The sequence below is a fragment of the Cucurbita pepo genome, chromosome 17, assembly GCF_057944985.1.
Source record: "Cucurbita pepo subsp. pepo isolate OVF chromosome 17, ASM5794498v1, whole genome shotgun sequence".
Lineage (NCBI taxonomy): Eukaryota > Viridiplantae > Streptophyta > Magnoliopsida > Cucurbitales > Cucurbitaceae > Cucurbita > Cucurbita pepo.
In genome coordinates this window covers 13,709,177-13,728,552 of record NC_141814.1, presented here as the reverse complement: position 1 = coordinate 13,728,552, position 19,376 = coordinate 13,709,177, and the positions used below count along the sequence as shown (strand labels likewise).

The window sequence follows — 19,376 nt, the reverse complement described above, 5'->3', positions numbered from 1 at the left end:
ACACGATCGAATATATTTGATAAGTAACTGTTGACACAGTAACTATCCTCCGAACAAGTCTTGCTTAGTTCTGAGAACTTGCTAAACCTCGAGAGTAGTAGACCTTTGTTAATGAAATTAAATTTTAGTAAATGTGTGAGATCCTGTATAGACTGATGAATAGAAGAACGAAATATTCCTTATAAGAACGAAATTAAATTAGAATTCTCTTTCTAACCCGATGTGTTTTAAAAACAGTGAGTTTAATGATCATACGTAACGAGCCAAGTTGACCATATGTTTTTTTTTTTTTTTTTGGAAGAATTTAAATATTTTGGAGGCCTTAATAAAAAAATAAAAATTTATTTTTTTTTTATTTTGTAATTAAAAAAAAAAAGTTGGGATTTATGTGGTGATTTCCAAGAAACATTTGTCGTGGGCCTCATTAGCCAAGAAAAGACGTGGCACGCCGCTATTCTGCTACCTCCTTCCCTATTTTCGTGTCCAAACAGCGCCACATCTCCTTCCCCATAAAACCCCTTTCCTCCCCCAATTTCTCTTCGTTCCCATCCTCGAAACAAAAAACGCCGATGACGAAAGCAAGGCTCTCTCTGATCGCCGTCGTGGTGCTGGCGCTGCTGGAGGTGGCGGTGCTGGCGGAAGGATACAGCGGAAGAATAGGCGGACGAAGAAGAATCAAAGACGTGAGGAGCAACGAGGAGGTGCAGGGATTAGGGAGGTTCAGCGTGGAGGAGTACAATCGGAGATCGCGGCGGAGTGGAAGCGGAGAGGTGAAGTTCTTGGCGGTGTTGGCGGCGGAGAGGCAGGTGGTGGCCGGAACGAAGTATTACTTGAGGATCTTGGGGAGTGAGAATGGTCGGAAGAGGATTTTTGAATCGGTTGTGGTCGTGAAGCCGTGGCTAAGGTCTAAGCAGCTTATCGATTTCTCGGCGTCGAGATTGTTTCCGAGTAGTATTTCAAATTTCTGAGGGTTTTTGGGCGTCGAGAGCGTTTCCGAGTCCGTCGGGAACAGAGTTGCACCAAATGCAGAGGTTAGGGGAGTGAAGTTTTTGCATGTTATATACTAAATAAAAAATTATATATTTTTCTTCATTTTTTATTTTCCAAATATTTTATTAAATCGATTTATCTCTAACAATATGAATGGATATCTGATTCACTATGGAACTATAGACTATAATTTTTTAAATGTTTAAATTAATATTTAATATATTTGATAGCTTAAAAAGTTAAGTAAGAAAAAAAAAAAAAAAATGGATTTATTTTTAACAATTTTACATAAACTTAAGTTTCAAAAGTTATATTTTCTCTTTTAGTATAAGATTTAGCTTAAAAAAAACATTTCTGAAGTGCAAAACAGATAACATCGCTAACTCAACCAACTAAATAAGAGCGTATAGAACTGACTTAACGGTACAGTTCTTGAACAACTTGAAATTGGGTCAAATTAGATTCAATTCTCAATTGCTCCTATCGTTTGAAATTGGTTGGGTCAAATTAGATTCAATTCTTGAACAACTTGAAATTGGGTCAAATTAGATTCAATTCTCAATTGCTCCTATCGTTTGAAATTGGTACTCCTATCGTTATTCAATTCTCAATTGAACTATTGATTCCAACTATCGTTTGAAATTTGGTCAAATTAGATTCAATTCTGAACTGCACTACTGATTCGAGCCATAGTCAGCTATAGCACATGGTGTCATATAACTGTACGAAGAAGAATCTTGAAGTATAAACAAATTCATAAAATGGAAGCATATGATACAAACATCATGTTGTCCTTAACCAACCAAAAACCAAGATGGTTTAAGGAAGGGAAATTAAGGATCCTTAAAAGCATCAAAGCTACATTCATAATGAAAAGGTTTGAAGAGGGAAAGAAAGAAAGAAAGAATGATCATGAATGTAGAAGAAGAGGAGGAGGTTGAGGTTGAGGTTGAGGTTGAGCTTGAGCAGCCATTGACAGCTCAAACTGCCTCAGAGAAATGGAAGGGAAAGAGAGAAAGTCAGTGAGATTATTGTCCCATCCCTTAATGGGGTTTGTAGTGGTTGAGCCATCCAAGCCAATGTGCGTCACATGCTTCACATCTGTTGGATATCCGATCTCCATCTCCACCTCCTCTACTTCTTCTTCATCCTCCTTCCTCAAAACTAGGGTTTTCCACACACAACACAACATATACAAATACATTAATATGGTAGGTAGGTAAAATTAGTTGGTGGGTATGCCTCATTTTGTTTAATAACTTTGGATTTATATAATAATCTTTGAGTTATTCAACTAATACTCTATTGGGGGTGGGTGTTTTCATTAGCTTCAATTGAATTGGTTGGATAAAGGGGATAATTCCAATTTCATTTCTAAAATTTCATGTCTCCGTTGTTCCATACTTAACTCGATCATATTGAAGAATCACATTTTAGTATGATTTCAAAATAGATCCTATCATTTTTCCATACTTAACTCGATCATATTGAAGAATCACATTTTAGTATGATTTCAAAATAGATCCTATCATTTTTTGAAAGATATCGAATGGGAGATGAAATTCAAGTAAATAAATAATTACAAGAGATATAGAGAGTTTTTGCTTACCAAATAATTGGGAGAAAGTTTTGAAGCTTCTGACCAACTTATGAACTCCATTTGAAATGTTAAGTAAAATGAAGAAACTAGAAGGGTTCTTCATTTTCACTTCAGAAATTTTGTGTTCACTTTCTTCTCTTCCTAACAATAACATATAACAACATATAACACCTTAAAACGGAACCCTGTTCGGTTGAAAGAGCAAACAATATTATTTGGAAACAAGAGAAGAGAAGAGGAAACCATTGATCTTACTTGCTACACTCGGGTTAACATCTGAACCATTAAGCTCTCGACCTTGAGTTGTAGAAACGGGCATACCCGTCGCGACGGTAGAGCGAGAAGCACAACCCGAGAAGAAGGGAAGAGCCACAAATTTTGCAAAGGCTCTCATATTTTCAAGAAGGGAAAAGTAGAAGTGATTAAAAGCGAAGTAAAGAAGAAGAAACTTGAGAAGAAAATGATAAGGTTTTGTGATGTAGTTAAGGGTATGAAAAGTATGAAAATGAGAAGGAAAGGGAGTTGGTAGTGTTACCAAAAGCTGGCTTTAGAAGCAAGATAGAATGATTTAAATGTGGAACAATAGAAGACCTACTCCAAAACAATCTTCAATTATAGGGGTGGGTATTAGTTAGATAGTTAGTTCAACAGTGCAATTCAAAACTAATATCCTCTCTCTCTCTCTCTCTCTCTCTCTCTCTCTATAGTAGGTTTAGGGTTGGGCCTATGGGCCAAGACATGTTAACATCAAATAGGGGGCCAACCCCTTTGGGCCACTCTTGAAGACCAAGGTAAGTGGACATTCATGTTGATGGGGAAAGATATGGGTTTTTCCCTTAATCTAGACTCAATCCTGTACTAACAAACATTGAATCAATATCAGAGTGAAGAGGAAGGAATTTCTGTTTTAGCTCCTAGTTTCACACATTAAGTGATGTTTAAGTTTCCAATTGTTTTGTTCTTCCTAAAGATGCATTGCTTTTTGTAACCATAAATAATCATTCCCAATCCAATATAGGAATAGCCATCAGAAGAAAGGTATAATCAATCAAATGGAGTTCCAAATTATTCCTATGTTCTTGCTCACTTCATGTGGTAAATATGGAAAATGGTTTGGAAAAGTGATAACATGAAGATTTAGAACAATTATTTTCAATTACTTTCAGAATATTCTGTACAGAAGATCAATGGTTAATGAACTCAAAGGAAAAAAAAATCAATGGTTAACAATGGAAGCATTTGATACCCAACTAATGGCAAATCTACAAAACCAAGGGCATTGGACCCATATGTCAACCAGACTAAGAATAAGCTTTCCTATGATGCTCTGCTAATATTGTAAATTTGGACTGCTAATCTCGACATCTGTCAGACGTTGTGTTCGTACAATTAGGAAATATGGGATTAAGGAAAAAAAGAATTGCCTGATTAGACATTGCTGAGTTGAGAAGCCAGAACTCGTCGCAAACATGCTACATGTCATGCTGAAGGTGAGCTGCCATTAACTTTACATGATAGTTCTGCCCAAGAGAATACAGAAAAATCAGCAACCACGGTGACAATGAAACAAGGAAAAGAGCCAGGGCACATTCAACAGAAGAATAGAGTCTAAAAGAGTTGCGAGTAGCCAAACAAAATATATTGAAAGGATCACCGGCAGATGTGTAGAGAATATCTGAGTGAATGTGATAGCTCATGCATTTTACACAAAGTCGGAAAACAAATAGAAATTTACCTCCAAATGGACTCGATCAAGCAAATTTTCACAATCAAAAGTAAGAATAGAAAAAATAAAAGATCATTCCTGTTTTGCTGACCTGCCTCATTCCCCTCTCCAATCTACTAAATCTGTCCGCGATACATGTAGCTTTGAAACTCGTTCTTCCTCTTCCGTATCATTGACTACACCCCGACATCTTGGGAAGCCGCAGTAACATGCTAGTTGTTCATCAATAGAAAAAAACCTGAATGCAGGTTGAATCGTCAGCATCCATAGAATACCAGAAAATAGGATATAATCACCAAATATGAGCAGAACCTATAATCATATGTAAGTTCTTCCCATCGCTTGATGTCCCTCTTTGCAAAGATTATTATGTGTTCATCTCCATTGACACTTATAACTCTTGAGTAGCAATTTGGCTGCATAAAGGAAACATTAATGTAAATAATCAATGAGAATTTCTTGTTTTGAAGAGGAAAAGGATGGAAATAGAGCAACAAAAGAAAACGGAAACCAATTTCCATAAGCAAACTCTTGCCAAAGGGTTATATTTATTGGGGATATGAAAACTTCCACCAATGATATTTTCCCCAATGAAAATGCAAGTTCCCAATATGTCATTAGGTTGTATTCGAGAATCGAACCTCCTTTACTTGAGGACAAGAATTCTCTCGATCCCGACATCAAGCTTGATAGAACGCTAAAAAATTTAAAGAGAAGAAGGAAAAATAAATGTATAACTTGAGAAAGTAATACATACTTCACAAGAGTGGTTGATCAGATGAGCAATGCTTCCAGCCCTTGTAGCGTCAATTACTCGTTCATCATCGATTCTAAACATGTAAGTGCCAGCACCCTGAAATAAATGGAACTCATTAACTTATCTTAGTCTGTTTTCATGAAGGTGGAAGAATGGGAAACTCCAACATCTGCTTGAGGATACAATAGAGGAATGCCCATAAATTTACCAAATTCAAGAAACCCACAATTCACTTCCGTCCAGAAAACCAAATTAAAAAGATGATCTTCCCAGGTTCCAGATCAAGTGACAATTTGAAATCTTAATTAATTAAATGAAGAATCTATCTTACCTTTAACTTTACACTACTAAATCACCTCATAAGTGGATCACAAGAATCACTACGTCCTTACAAAAGAAAAAAAAAAAAACTTGCCTTATCAGACGATGTTACAACGCAAGCACACCTTTATACAGTCAGATTACAAGAGAGCCGAAACAAACTAACGCTAGAAAGTACTTCATCTCAAAGAATGGTCGGTTTGTGAAAAAAAAATTTTATTCTACTTCAACTATATCAAAGAATAAGCACTCTACATGAGTTAAATGGCAGCCAACCAAACAAAACATAGGAATAAATGGAGCCAGGTTGTTTTAACATTACATAAGGGCACAATCAACCACCTCCCCCCCCCCCCCCCCCCCCCCCCCCAAAAAAAAAAAAACACACACACACACACACACGCCCACCAAGGCACTCAAATTAAAAATAAATAATAAAACAAGACCAAGATATTGATATTGGAATCGTAGTTAATGATGAGCAGGCAGGTTAATGGTTACTAATGAACTTACCACCAATAAATTATATATGAACCGCTCCCTCCTGTCAGCAATGGGAGGTCTTACAATTTCTCCCGTGTATTCGATTACCTGAAGAAATTAAGTTTCATTTACTTACTGAAAACAGGAGAAATCAAAGAAAACAACATTTTTTTTACCATATCTCCCGCTCTGTGTGGATACTTAGCAAAGATTCCAAATCCATGAATCCCAGACTTCCCTAGAGCCAAAAGAGATTCCAATTGAAAGAAAGGAAGTTAGATGGATGGGAACGAAAACTTGTTAAATGCTCAAGGAAACCCATGTTGGACAATCATAAAAGTGATTCATCATTTACTGTATTTTTTTTTAAAAAAAAAAAAATAGCTTGCTAATGCATTCACAAATAGAAGTTCAAGAATTGAATTGAGAACATTTTTATTTGTGATGATTTTTACTCATTTTTCATTAAGAAAAAACACATAGAAGTAGTACAATAACAATAAGACAAATATAAAATAAAAACACAGTAACTGAATAAGTTAAAATTATAATCAATGTTTCAAAAATACCATTACAAAATGGGGATTTAAAAAAAACAAAGGTTACTGAATTTAATTCTTACCGAAAGCAAGTCTTTTCCTGAAGGTCTCCCTCATAAATTTGTATTTTTCAGCCATAGAAAGTATGTTTTGAGGATCAAGCTGACAGGTTTTCAAATGTTGAAGAGAAAACTTCAAGCCTAGGACTCCACTGGAAGGCAATAAGTTTCCTGATGACAAGTGTTGGGAATAACCACTAGCTATATGAGGTTGATTTTCAACAAACAAGCGTTTTAAGGATGCTGCAGCAACGGCTTCAGGTGCTTTGCGCCCTCTTCTTCCAAAGTAATTATAAGGCTCTGCCAAGGAGAGGACAATATATCAAGGATTAAACACTTCAATGTGAACTAACAAAACCTATTCAATACTAGTACTTTCAAAGTAGCCTCTATCAGTAGTTAACTTTAACAATTTAATCCCTGTAATTTAAATTAGCTCCTATCGTGGAAGATATTATATTTAATAGAATTTCTTGTATATGTAGATCAATAAACTAACAAGTGGCTGAATGTGTTTATAAACTACATACACTAAATCATTGCACAAGAAAAGTCTACACTTATGAAATTTTTCATAATAGGGACTAAATTATTACAACTTTTAAACTGCATAAACTAAAAAGTTACACACTGGTTCAAGGACTCAATTGTTACTATTTTAAAGTTCAGGACTAGATCTCGAAAACTAAGGTTTATAGAGTAAATCTTTATACAATGAAAAAACAAGGATCAAAATGTTTTTACCCAAAGAATAGTTGAATTCGTCCAAAGAACAGCACACAAAAGAAAGAAACAAAACCAGTCACCTTAATTTTAAATTTTGTAACGGTTATATAACCAATCACACATTTACTTCAACAAGAGAAGTATCAAACCTGTACGAGCACAACCAGATGGATTGCATGGTGGAGTATAATTAGAGCACTGCTGTCCAGCTTGCCCTATACGATCCTCAGCCATTAAACGCTCATTAGATGGCGGCCTGTGTTTCTTGCAAAAGGAAAGTAATCGAATACACTGATCTTCTTCATCATCATCCGCAGCAAGTAAATGGAGCCTGTCATCTTCCTCAAGCTTTCACATTACAAAAAAGAAAACAATAAGAAAATGAATAAGATAGATACTACAAACAAAAATGTATGTACAAATATTAAAAATAAACAAGCAAACAAACTTCAACAAATGCATGCATAATGGATGGAAAATATACCTCAACACAAAGACCAGCAGCTCGTGCACAAAGAGGGTGATATGCTACATAACAAGTATTATTTGAACACTGTTACAAAGTAAGAAACAGTTAAAAGTAAGAATATAAATAAATGTAAAGCAGGGATGGGGAAATATGTCATAAGCACATAATTCTATCAAAATTTCCTTTTAACTTTTATTTGGAGTAACTCTAGTTGTCTTAGTCAACTTGCACTTGTGTCAATTATTCTAACCAAACTCTGTCTGATACAAGATTATTTGATGTAAATAACCTACCGAGTCCTGAGATATAATGAGTTGCCTATCTGTCCCATGGACCAACCAATATGATTTATTCATGTTAAAAGTTGATGAATGCAAATTGCATCAAAAGAAGCCAAGCTTTTTTTAATAGAAAAAACCATATCAAGTTAAAGATTAACATGAATAGAACAGGAGTAACAGAAAGCCCTTCTGCGGACTTGGATGCCAAAAAAGTAAGAACCACTATAAATCCTAGAAAGGGTACAGCGTCTTAAAGTCCAAAGTACGAATTTATCAAGTCTCTCTTACAATAGAAGTCTACATGTATATGTCTAATCCTATCCATCTATATCACCCAAAACCCCCCACAGCCGAAGTCTCAAAATCTTCTCCACTTATCAAAAAATCCCATATCAACCAGAGGAATATCAACCATACTAATGTCTATCGTAACTACATTGTGCATATATCTGCCAACTGGGTTTCCTTTTTCTGTAACCATTGGCTGCGTGGGGATAGCTCAAATTATAACACAGTAATTAAATCAGAAAGACAGCTGTTACACACACCCATGCTTAAATTAATAACAAACTTACTTGAATGCAAGCACCGTAAGAGACCCCACAGATGCTGCATAACAGCTTCCAACGATCCTGTTTTAAGTTTATAGTAAACGAATATGAACATTTATTGGATCGTAAAATTAAAACAAAATGAGCATTGATTATGCTGGGCAAACAATGAGTATTGAATATGCTACGCAACTTAAATTCAAATATTTAAGGCAAAATAAGCTAAAATTACAAAAAGAAGAACAGGTATTTACGCAACTTAGTTCTTGCTTCTAGGCTTCTTACCAATATATGAAGACAATTAGTATGACTTGATTTCATATCAAAATAAATAAAATCCACCATTGAGGTTTTTTCCATCAGTAATAAACAAAGTACGTTGAACTTTTTAACTAGGAAGTTTTTAGGTAAATATTCAAAATGGAAAAAGGTGTATGAATCTGAAAACCAAGTTATTTAAACATTAGAAACAGAGACAGTACCTTATTGATTCTATTAAGACCATCAATAGGCTCCATTTTCTTAACATCAGATAAACACGTTTCTGCAGAATGTGGAAAGTGAAAATACATATTATAATATTAAATTATCTAAAACACCTAAAAGAATAAACTCACAAACCAGGTATCCATATAGCACAAGCAAGATGAGCCCAGCGTCCATCAGTTGTAGGCTTCATTGCACCTCCTGGAAAATATAAAATTACAATTCAATATAACACAAAGACTATACAAAGACTATATACAGAAATGATACGTTAATGATATGAATTTAAATACCAATGACAGGACAGAGGCAGCACGGTGGAAGACAGTCGGGAGACCCAGGCCGGCACAAGTTGCATAACCATAATACTCCATCAACTGGTTCTAGTTCTCCATAGCACCTAGCATGAACCTACGTATAACAAATTAACAATTTCCAGGTGAATTTCAATATTATAATCTAAAAGAAAATACAAAATAGCTTTTTGAAAGCAGGATAGAGAAATTAAAATGGTAAAGAGCAGAGGAAACTAATTAGTTCATACATCTAATTGACATAAATATATAAACCATGCCAGAAATTTCATTTCACGAATACTGAAGTAAGTCATCCATATTTTTTTAACTAGAACTGAGACTTTTCTATTGATATTAAGAAAAGAAACTAATGCTCAAAAGATACAAAGCTCCACACATGAATGAAAAGAAACACAAAGACGGATTACAAATGACATAAATAGAAATCCAAATAAAACTAAATCATCTTCATCAAAAAAGAAAAAACAATAATCCAACTAAGACATCAGAATATGGGCCAAGAATGCTGATCTCCAAACATAAGATACGAAAGAAGGGAGAAGCCAAGGGAAACTAAAGAACTTGAGCTTGGAAGCTGAAAAAGAAAGCCCAAAACAACTGGAATATATTAACCAAAAGCAAGAACCCATAAATTCATAATCAAATTACGAAAAGGAGAACCAACTCAAAAACATCCAATCGCACAAAACTCCAAGCCACCAAAATAAAATCCCAAGAAATCTTCCAAAAAAGGCTTCATTAAACCAACCAACAACCTTCAAACTTCAAAATGAAATTAAAAATAAAAAATAAATAAATAAATAAAATTGAAACGGAAAAAGATATCAAAGCAACACAAAAAGAACAACCTCCAAAGCCTGTGGTATACCAAGAAGTATTTCTAGTTCCTGGACAATTATAACAAACGAGTAAAACACAATTAGATCCTAATTGGTGGTGACTGAGCCATGATTTCTTTCATCACTCTAGTCCACAAACCTCAATTTAGAAATGGAGTTCGGAAGGAATCTAAGGATATTTTTGCTATTGGTGTTGCTGATTGCGAAAATTTGAATTCCTCCAATCATCAATCGAAAAGAGACTTTCAAATGCTTTAACAAAAGATTATCAATTAGTATACCAGCTAAATGTGTTTCAGGATTCCTCATGACTCCTACTAACATCACATGTTTCATCAATTCGATATCATAAACAATTCAAGAGGAGATAGACTTCTTAAGAGTGGAAGAGCTAGATAATCTAAATTCCTTAGATGCTAAGTAACTAAATCTAAATAAATCTCTAGTTAATAAGTCACAATAAATCTAAATAATAACCCCTAGTTACTAGGTAACTAAGTCTAAATAATAATCCCTAGATACTAAGTAATTAAATCAAAATAATAATCCCTAGAAATGCAAAAACATTGGTATAATGAGAAAGCCAACATAATTGTTAGAAACAAAAAACTAAAAGGCAAATCATTATCAAACTGTGCTTAAATTTAGGCCAAATTATTTTTAATGTTTATAGGGGAGTTTGTTTAGTTCTGTAGTTTTTTATTCTCTTTCAAGGTTGTGGGTTCGTTGTGTATTTTTCTAGTTTTGGTTTTTTTGTAAAGTTATCAAACATTGAAACTCATACTCCAGCAAATAATAAAAAATACTATTTCAAATTTTTAAGATAGTTTGTATGACATGTTGAATTAAATTATGAAAAGAAGACAGATACATACCATCATTCTGCATTTGTCGCACTGCAAGAAGAGGTTATTTTCATACTCCTATTGAAAAGAATGATAAGCTCGATTAGCGGAACACAAAAGCATTAACTGTGACAATCATAATAATAAGACAGTTGAAATCATTGATAGAATTGAAAAATAAATGTAAAGGGTATAAAAAAGAGCCCATTTAAGCCCCTTACTCAAAAAGAAGCAAAGGGGAGAAACAAAGACGCATATACAGACAAACAAAAGGAACAACTAGAGGCCATGGAGACGAGGAGTCCAGGCCAAGAAGGTAGAATCGCACAAAAGACTCCAATCTAAATTGGTTTTAAAGGGAGTATTACAAAGGGAATTGTGAAGAGGACTCCAATTTGAGGCTTATACCATCCGTAGTCATAAAAATTTACAAAAGGATCAAACTTATTTCAGAACATGCTTAAGTTTCTTTCTTATTGTCTGGAAATAAGCATTTTTTTTCTTGGCTACAGCACCTAAACCTAGCAAAATCTCTCGAGAAATATTAAGAAACAACAGTCTACAATTTCCTTCATTTTTGTAGGAAACAAAATGACTAATCTTTATTTTAAAATTTTACTACAACAACAACTAAAAGTAAGGCACCCGTATACCCCAAAAGTCCATTGGGGGGGGGGGGGGGGGGGGGGGGGGGGGTGGAAGAACCCTTCAAATCGCACGGCACTCACAAATTTCATACTTCATTTACTATTATAAATTACAAGCAATTACTTTCCGCAAGCACCATATTTAAAAGGAAAAGAGAAGGAAAGGGAAACACGGGTATCAGCAACAAATGAAGGCTATTTTAGAAGGACAGTAGTTAATTGTGGATAATAAAATATAAAATTTCGAGAATGAGAGTGATTATAAAGGCAAAGGAAGTAAATGAATATAGGCCTGAAACCAGCTCTCACCTCATCCATATGACAGACACTGCACTTGTCAAGGTCTTTCCAATCAACACGAACAGGTCTATAACCAATGGGAAAATTTTTGTATTTTTTGGAGGCTACTTTGCCCAATGATCTTGAAGAAGAAAGTCCAGATTTAGATATCCCCTGCCAAAAGAAAAAAGGAATTTTACTTTGAAACATCACAGTTTATTAGTCAAAAATACTAAAGCTAGATTTTTCTCAGAGGACACTTAGGATACAGCCGCCACCTCACAGAATATATGTATATCCATTTCTATTGTTTCTTAGAAAGGAAAAAAAGTTTTAAGCAGAAATTAAACATGTGCACTAAATTGATAAAATTGCAACACCCAAAAAAGGGAAAAGAATAGATGTATACCTGGATGAGTTTCTTCACATCTGGATTGGAGAAACCAAACATGTCAGAACCAGACTTGTAGACAATTTCCCCTTTAACTTCGGCAGAAGTATCAGAAATATGTTGTATTTTCCTCATCCTTTTGTATATTTTATTCCAGCAAGCAGATGGAGAGGATCCTTTAAACTATAGCAATACACATGAGTTGCCAAACAATGGAAAAGGATTGCATTAATAACCTTACATTTTTAATGGGAAAAGAAGGCAATTAAAAAACCTCTACGATGAAAATCCAGTTTAGAGACACAAATTACTTGCATGACAAGATTAAAATAAGACAAACAAAAAACTTAAAGAAATGCAATCAAGAGTTTTATATGAATTCATGGAAAGTGAATCCCCAGCGGAAGGCCTTTTTCCATAACGATCTTCCATTAGAAGGCCTTTTTCCATAACGATCTTCCATTAGAAGGCCTTTTTTAATCTAAGTTTGCTAGTTCTTCCAGTACCTGGCTTCCATCCAGTTATAGTAATAGTTATAAAATAATAAATTTGTTTTTTCTAATGGCAAAACAAAAAAAAAAAAAAAAAAAATTATAGCATACTGACAATTTTAAGCCTTATCTTCAAATGAAAGAATATCCATCCTATTTAATGAACTAACCTGCTCTCCATCGTCCAACGTTACTCTAAATAAAGGTCGAAATTTTGATTCAAAATCTCTCAAAACTTCCATTTTATATGAAGTACGGACATTGGGATCTGGAAACAAGCAAAGGAGATGACAAGAATGTTGTTAGAAATCATCACAATCAGAAGATAAACCAGATATATCTGCAAAACAAAGATAATTACAAAAGTTCAAATATCCACCAGTTAAAGAAGAAAATTTCCTCACAGCTGTATACCCTTCGGGCCATACAGACCCATCATTCTGGAAATATTTAGAGTTTTTCACGACCTTTCCTGAGGGGAAAAAAGTGCACGGGAACATTATTACTAAACAGGTTATCAAAGATTAAAATACAATTACCCCTTGTGATGCCACATATTTTCACAACTAGTCATAAAGCTGTCACATTCATAAACATGGAAATGCAAAAATGAAAGGTAACCATATATCTTAATTGATGATTTGGCAAACAAAAATCCCAAAGAAAAGTCAATTGTGTTTTGTTCAATTGTGTCTGTGTGGGTGTGTGCTACTCACAGAAAGATTACTATATCTGCCTCAAAGGTATATTATGTGTCACAAGTAAATTGTAAAATGAAGATCTTGATCCTTTTTACCACGCCATTTCTAGCTTCTTGAAAACAGACATGTCAATTTAACCTAAATAACTTAAGGAGCAATAGAAATTCAAATTTTATCATGGCCTACAATTTCCAAATCCGTGCATGAAAATCAACATTTCATTCAAATCATACCAAGGCTTAGTATTTCCAGATCCCCAACCATAAATGGAGAAGATCCATATCCATTGGGTGGACAAGGCATCCCTGCTTCATTTAGGCATTCTTCCCCTGAATCTGTTGTCCCTTCTTCCTCTCCACTTGCACTTGCAAAATCATCCACTTCAATTCCATTTTGCAACTGTAGCATACTTGGCGGAAGTTTCTGCTCACTAAGATACCTGCTTTAACGGATCAGTCAGTAATTTCAACCAGTCACCTTTGTAGAGAAAGAACACACACAGCAAAAAGTAACAAGCATACTCCAAGTCCCCGTTACATCATCATACACAGTTTAATTTTACATAATTAGACTCTCCATGAGGCTAATGGCCGTATTATATTGAGATGGAAACCAATATGCACAGAACCATGCGCTCCGAGTGTCCAAATGAAAATTACACTATCGAATTTCCCAGTCCTTTTTTGGTCTGATCCTAATCATAGTAACTAAAATTTGACAGAGCTGATACCACAAACAACAACAAGAGTAATTACAGCATTACATTTTTGCCTCTTCTAGGCTCCGAATGAAGTGTGGTTTTTTGCATTTCTGGTGGAAAAAAGAAAGAAGACCTTTGAGAAATGAGATCGCCTGTTTTACTTTAATCCTGTACATTAAAGAAACTGGTCAGTATCTGCATTCCAAACAAAAAGTTCCTGAATATTTGGGGTTCAAGGTTTTGAAGTCATTATTCCAGACAAATATAATTTTAAATCAGAAAGGTTACAAACCTTGCGAAGTCATGTGTACCAAAAAATTGAACAGGGACTGTTCTACCTCCTGAAATATTTCTTAAGCCCTTACGATCACCAATGAGTGATTCATCCACTATAATTGCTGGCCACATAGCATGACCTGCATTTAACTAACAAAAGAAGTAATAAGAATATGTTCAAGTGAATGAATCATCCCATTGCAAGAATTACAATTTATATAAGAAACAGCCTTTATTAAGAGAAACAAGGAGTTTTTCATTTTTGCATTTCTATTACCATAGCGTTCTTTAATGGTATCAAAAGCACTGGTCCACACGAAGGCATGTGTTTTCTGCCTTACAATTTCTTTCATCTTCCTCATTCAATCCTTGATTTTGCTTACATCTTCAATTTTAACCCACCAAATTTATTCTTCCTTCAATTTTTACTTCTTTCCTTATCAATTTCAACTTTCAATTTTAGTTTTGCAATTTACCTGGCTCTCTTTTTTACTTTAACTTTCAGTTTTAGGAAAGATGGTGCCGGCAAACGCAGCAAGTTCACAGACTTTTGAACAAAATCATACACAACCCTGTCTGTCAATTTACTACTCTCTGTTGCAAGACTTTAAAGCTTGAAGCATCACAAAAAAGTGCAACACGCTCATGCTTTCCTATTTCCTTTTGACTTTTGTTCAAATATTGACTTTCAGCCTGTCACAGTATGTTGCTTCTGCAGTCTTTTTTTTTTTTTTTTTTTCTCTCTTTTTTTACTCTAAGCTGTTGCTTATTTTAGTACATTTTTCATTTCCATCATTTCTTCTTTTGCAGTGATAACCAGCACACACTCACTTTCTTTTATTAAGTTTCTTAAGATGCTCGTTCTTCATTTCATAAAACATTACTTTTTTACATTTTTAAAAAAATTTCACTAGACATTTAATGTATTAAATCCTGTCTTAAGGATAATTATGGCTATATTTTTTGCATAAATTTATCCTACATATTTTTTATAAAAATATTATTAAAGCATGCCTCTCTCATGGATGCATTTTTGCCACCTCTCATGTAGCAATCAAGAAGCTATTCAGTAAAGAGCCTATGAGAGTGTTAGAGTTCTTATATCAATATAATTGTAATTTTGTAAATGTATTAGTTGTGTTGTCTTTTATTGTCTTTTAACTTCTCTTAACCTTGTAACATGGATATATATTTCTTTAGTGAATGGATTGGAGATTATGATTCTCCCAAACCTTTAACACTAATAGAGAATTTTCACAATGGTTCTCAACCATATTATCAATGGGATATTTGATGTGACCCATCAATTGTATCAAGCTATTTTCTCTCGCACAAACCCAAGAATTCCTTTACTATATCACCAAGTTCATCTACCAAAGTGAGCAAATAATTGTCTTGCACTCTACCACAAGCCTCCAAGTTTTCTACCTTACTGGCTTACTAAGAGTTTGAAAGAGAATCCAGTAAGGCCTCCAACATGTAACCCGAAGAAGACCAAAAGGAAGGAACCAAAGGTGAAAATTCTAGAAGAAAGCAAAAGACATACAACGGCAATCTCTGCTCAAGAATAAACTAAAAAGCAACTAATTCACAAGACTTCCCATCATTGAGAGCACGGAAAAACTGAAAGCCGAAGAGAAAAGGAAAGATGGAGGCACTATTTCCTCATGAAAAGCAATAAAGATAAGGCAGTGGGATCGTTGTCAATCCAACAATCTTCTCAAGACAAGACAAACACAAGTTTCATTCCCAACTGAGAAAATAAAAAACCAAGTTGAAATACTTTTTCAACTATTTGGAGATAACTAGGAGAGAGAAACTTATCAGATTGGCTAGACTTCTTAATTTTCAGGTAACTAGTAGGAAAATGACAATATGTTCTATAAGACAGATACAAGAAAGCATTAGAATCTATTACTAGATATTTTTCCCGTCCTTTCCTGGGAGTCTATGACTCTTGGATTGTGGTCTACAGACTACATCACTTTACCTTATTGTAAGAATAGAAGAGCATGAGTGTAAGTTCTCATGTTTGGATGAATGGGTTTTATCTCTTCACCACAAGAATCATGCAGTGTCAATTTTGCATGTTCTGATGTCTAAACCACTTCTTTCATGCATACATCTACTTCACATTGAATGAAATATGTCACTATTTCACATCACCAAGGGTTACCAGAAATGGATTATTTCTGGAGAAAAAAACAAGTAAACCGTACTGTTTGGAACATGCATACATACATGTATACACACGCAATAAATAAATCTTTCTTTTTTGGTAAGAAACTCAGCTTCATGGATAAAAGTAAGTAAACAGAAATAAATCATTGATATTAGATATAATGCTTTCTAATTGATCCAGACTGTAGGGGTTTTAATTCATCTAAATACAACAGAAGTTGCATTGAATATTTCAATTCCAAATGATCATTGTGTAAAAGAATGAGAGTTTTGAACCTGTGTCGAATCAAATTCAACCAATAAATTAAACATAGAAGCAAAATAACTTATCTATCTTTCCTTATTTGAAAAACCACACGTCATTTCATTTTTCTTGCATGGACATTTCTTCCTAGTCACACAAAAGAGTGGGAAACGGATGGGAAAAGAGGGAAAAGGGAAGCGGTAAAGCACAGACCAGTAAGTTTAGCCCAAACAATATCCCCAGGTTCAGGTTCCAGGTAGTCATCCAAGGTTGCTGCTAATACGAGCATCTCATTGTATTCATAAGCATCACTATCTATGCCATCGACACCAAAACTCAAGTTCAAAGACTGCATCTCTTCACCAGAAATATAGAATTTGACTTTCTCATTTGAAAGTACCAAATCTTCTTTGTCGTCATCTTCATATTCAATCTACATGGAATTTTGTACGTAAGAATAAATGGGAACACCAACAATCAAAAGCCAACTGGTGCAATCAATACAAGAGAAGACACATAGTTTACAGTTAACAGCAAGTACGCCTATCAAACACCTACTGTGAGATTTAAAAAATTATATATGTGAGAACATACATTATGACGACCAGTCTCTGAATCATAACCCACAACACGACCATGGTACCAATCAGCATCCAATGGCCAATAAACCTGTAATGACCCAAAGAACCACGTTACTTCAACCCAAATCCCATAAAGGCTATTTGCAAATCAAACGCTGGGTACAAACAGAAGACTTGCCTTGCATTGTAATCCAATATACACTTTCGGGTCTACATCCTCAAAACTTAACCTGTGAATTGATAATCAGTGATATTCCAGTAAATAGAATTGACACAGTGAGAAACGACTGGGAAAAAATCAAGATGGAGAAACTATAAAGCAAATACTTCAAACAGCACATTTCCAGCTCCGAAGAAGCTGTTGCTCCCTCCGGCGCCTTAAATTACAACTCGAAAATCAGAAACCAGTACCTGACCCATCTCTTAGCAGTAGGAGATTTGAACATAGTCTTCTCAGAAATTTGTGAAGAATTGCGCTTCTTTCTCCGTCCAGAATTTTTATTGTTATTGCTATGAGTACGGCAGTCTCTCAACCTAGGACCATTCATTGCACGAATAACACTGGAATTAACCTCCAATTTAACAAGCTCGTTGCACCCAAAGTTATCCTTCTTCTTCTTCTTCGGCGTTCTATCAACTTCAAATTCGCCTACAAGATCGTCCACACCATTGACCATCTCATCAATCTCACAAGCTTCAGATTTCATAACAGTTTTGGAGCCCAATTCGACCTCCTCAACCAAAGAGTCGTACACAGAGGAACTGACAGACGAATGGCGGGGTTTCTTCCGGCGGCGAGAATAGACATGAAGCAAGCGAGGCGGCTTGAAATTAAGATCGTCGAAGTGATTCACCAGAAGCCTCCGGGCTTTCACCTTCTTGGACATTACATTCGAAGACCCACTTGTACTAACAAACGGAGACGTAGTGGAGTAGACATGATCAAGAGAAAGGTACCGAATCGGAGTCCCAGCATTATAAACATCGATATTGATATCATCTCCATCTTCCCCGTCTAAAATCGGTGGCTTTGGCCGCTGCTCGAGAGGAAATGCCATTGACAAGAAAAGCAAAAGAGAAACGCAGAGAGAGAGAGAGAGAGAGAGAGAGAGAGAGAGCAAAAGCTCCGACCACTTCTGCTCCCTCCAGCAACAAAACACCCCCAAAAATAGCGGCAATCAAGGGAAGTAGCTGAGAGCAAAAGGGGGTATTACACAGAAGTTCGCAAGAGAAATGGAAAATGGGGTTGTGAAAATTAGGGTTTTGGAGGGAATCGGATGGCGATGGAGATGTTCGCTTTTGATTTTGGAGGGAGGTTTTGGGGCAAAAGGAAAAGTTGTCTTTTCCCGCCGTGCGCAGAGCCCCAAAGCGAGAGAGAGAGAGAGAGACAAAGCAGAGTGCGTGGGCGTAAATCTATAACCAAATTATACCTTTGAATTGCCTCCAAACTCCAATTTGGGCTTTGGATTCGCAAACCGCGTTGTCGTGGGCCTTCTTCTTCCCAGGGTTTATACGAACATTGGTATCAACCATGGTTCCACTTACATACTTATACCATCTTCTAACGTCTCAAGCCCACCGCTAGTAGATGTTACCGCTAGTAGATGTTGTCTGTTTCGAGCTAATACATACGTAACAACCTAGATCCACCGATAGCAGATATTGTCCTCTTTGGACTTTCCCTCAAGGCTTTAAAAGTCGTATGCTAGATGAAGGTTTCCACACCCTTATAAATGGTGATTTGTTCTCTTCCCCAACCAACGTGGGACATCACAATCCACCCCCCTTCGGGAACCAGTGTCCTCGCTAGCACTTTTTCTTTCCTCCCATCGATGTGGGACCACCCCCAAATCCACCCCCCTTTGGGGCCAGCGTCCTTACTGGCACACCGCCCCG

General features: G+C 35.5%; 3 protein-coding genes across 7 annotated transcripts; 1 reads left to right on the top strand and 2 right to left on the bottom strand.

The window, feature by feature from the left end:
* The first annotated feature begins 521 nt into the window (after window positions 1-521).
* LOC111778347 (cysteine proteinase inhibitor B) lies at window positions 522-1,092 on the top strand. Its single transcript, XM_023658118.2, has one exon. It carries the CDS (start codon window positions 570-572, stop codon window positions 966-968), a length of 399 nt encoding a protein of 132 aa, XP_023513886.2. The 5' UTR covers window positions 522-569; the 3' UTR covers window positions 969-1,092.
* Window positions 1,093-1,717: 625 nt separating this feature from the next.
* On the bottom strand, window positions 1,718-3,574 carry LOC111778346 (CRIB domain-containing protein RIC4). Its single transcript, XM_023658117.2, has 3 exons — window positions 2,846-3,574; window positions 2,600-2,731; window positions 1,718-2,154 (listed from the first exon to the last, which is right to left on the bottom strand). The coding sequence occupies exons 1-3, from the start codon at window positions 2,982-2,984 to the stop codon at window positions 1,901-1,903; spliced, it is 525 nt and encodes a 174-aa protein (XP_023513885.2). The 5' UTR covers window positions 2,985-3,574; the 3' UTR covers window positions 1,718-1,900.
* Window positions 3,575-3,726: 152 nt separating this feature from the next.
* On the bottom strand, window positions 3,727-18,884 carry LOC111778341 (histone-lysine N-methyltransferase ATX2). 5 transcript variants are annotated; one of them, XM_023658098.2, is made up of 25 exons: window positions 17,892-18,882; window positions 17,659-17,710; window positions 17,494-17,568; window positions 17,113-17,332; window positions 14,491-14,614; window positions 14,262-14,366; window positions 13,732-13,937; window positions 13,177-13,269; window positions 12,968-13,065; window positions 12,325-12,489; window positions 11,946-12,089; window positions 11,020-11,067; window positions 9,282-9,399; window positions 9,124-9,189; window positions 8,985-9,046; window positions 8,527-8,583; window positions 7,686-7,754; window positions 7,351-7,549; window positions 6,500-6,775; window positions 6,054-6,115; window positions 5,908-5,985; window positions 5,074-5,169; window positions 4,629-4,732; window positions 4,408-4,554; window positions 3,727-4,110 (listed from the first exon to the last, which is right to left on the bottom strand). In XM_023658098.2, the coding sequence occupies exons 1-24, from the start codon at window positions 18,536-18,538 to the stop codon at window positions 4,413-4,415; spliced, it is 3,306 nt and encodes a 1,101-aa protein (XP_023513866.2). In that variant the 5' UTR covers window positions 18,539-18,882; the 3' UTR covers window positions 3,727-4,110; window positions 4,408-4,412. The 5 variants fall into 5 exon arrangements, 2 of the variants coding, with proteins under 2 accessions (XP_023513866.2, XP_023513867.2); XM_023658099.2 differs by lacking the exon at window positions 3,727-4,110 and having other exon boundaries at window positions 4,408-4,553; window positions 4,627-4,732; window positions 17,892-18,883; XR_015413357.1 differs by lacking the exons at window positions 3,727-4,110; window positions 4,408-4,554 and adding an exon at window positions 5,405-5,460 and having other exon boundaries at window positions 4,718-4,732; window positions 17,892-18,883.
* Window positions 18,885-19,376: the final 492 nt, after the last annotated feature.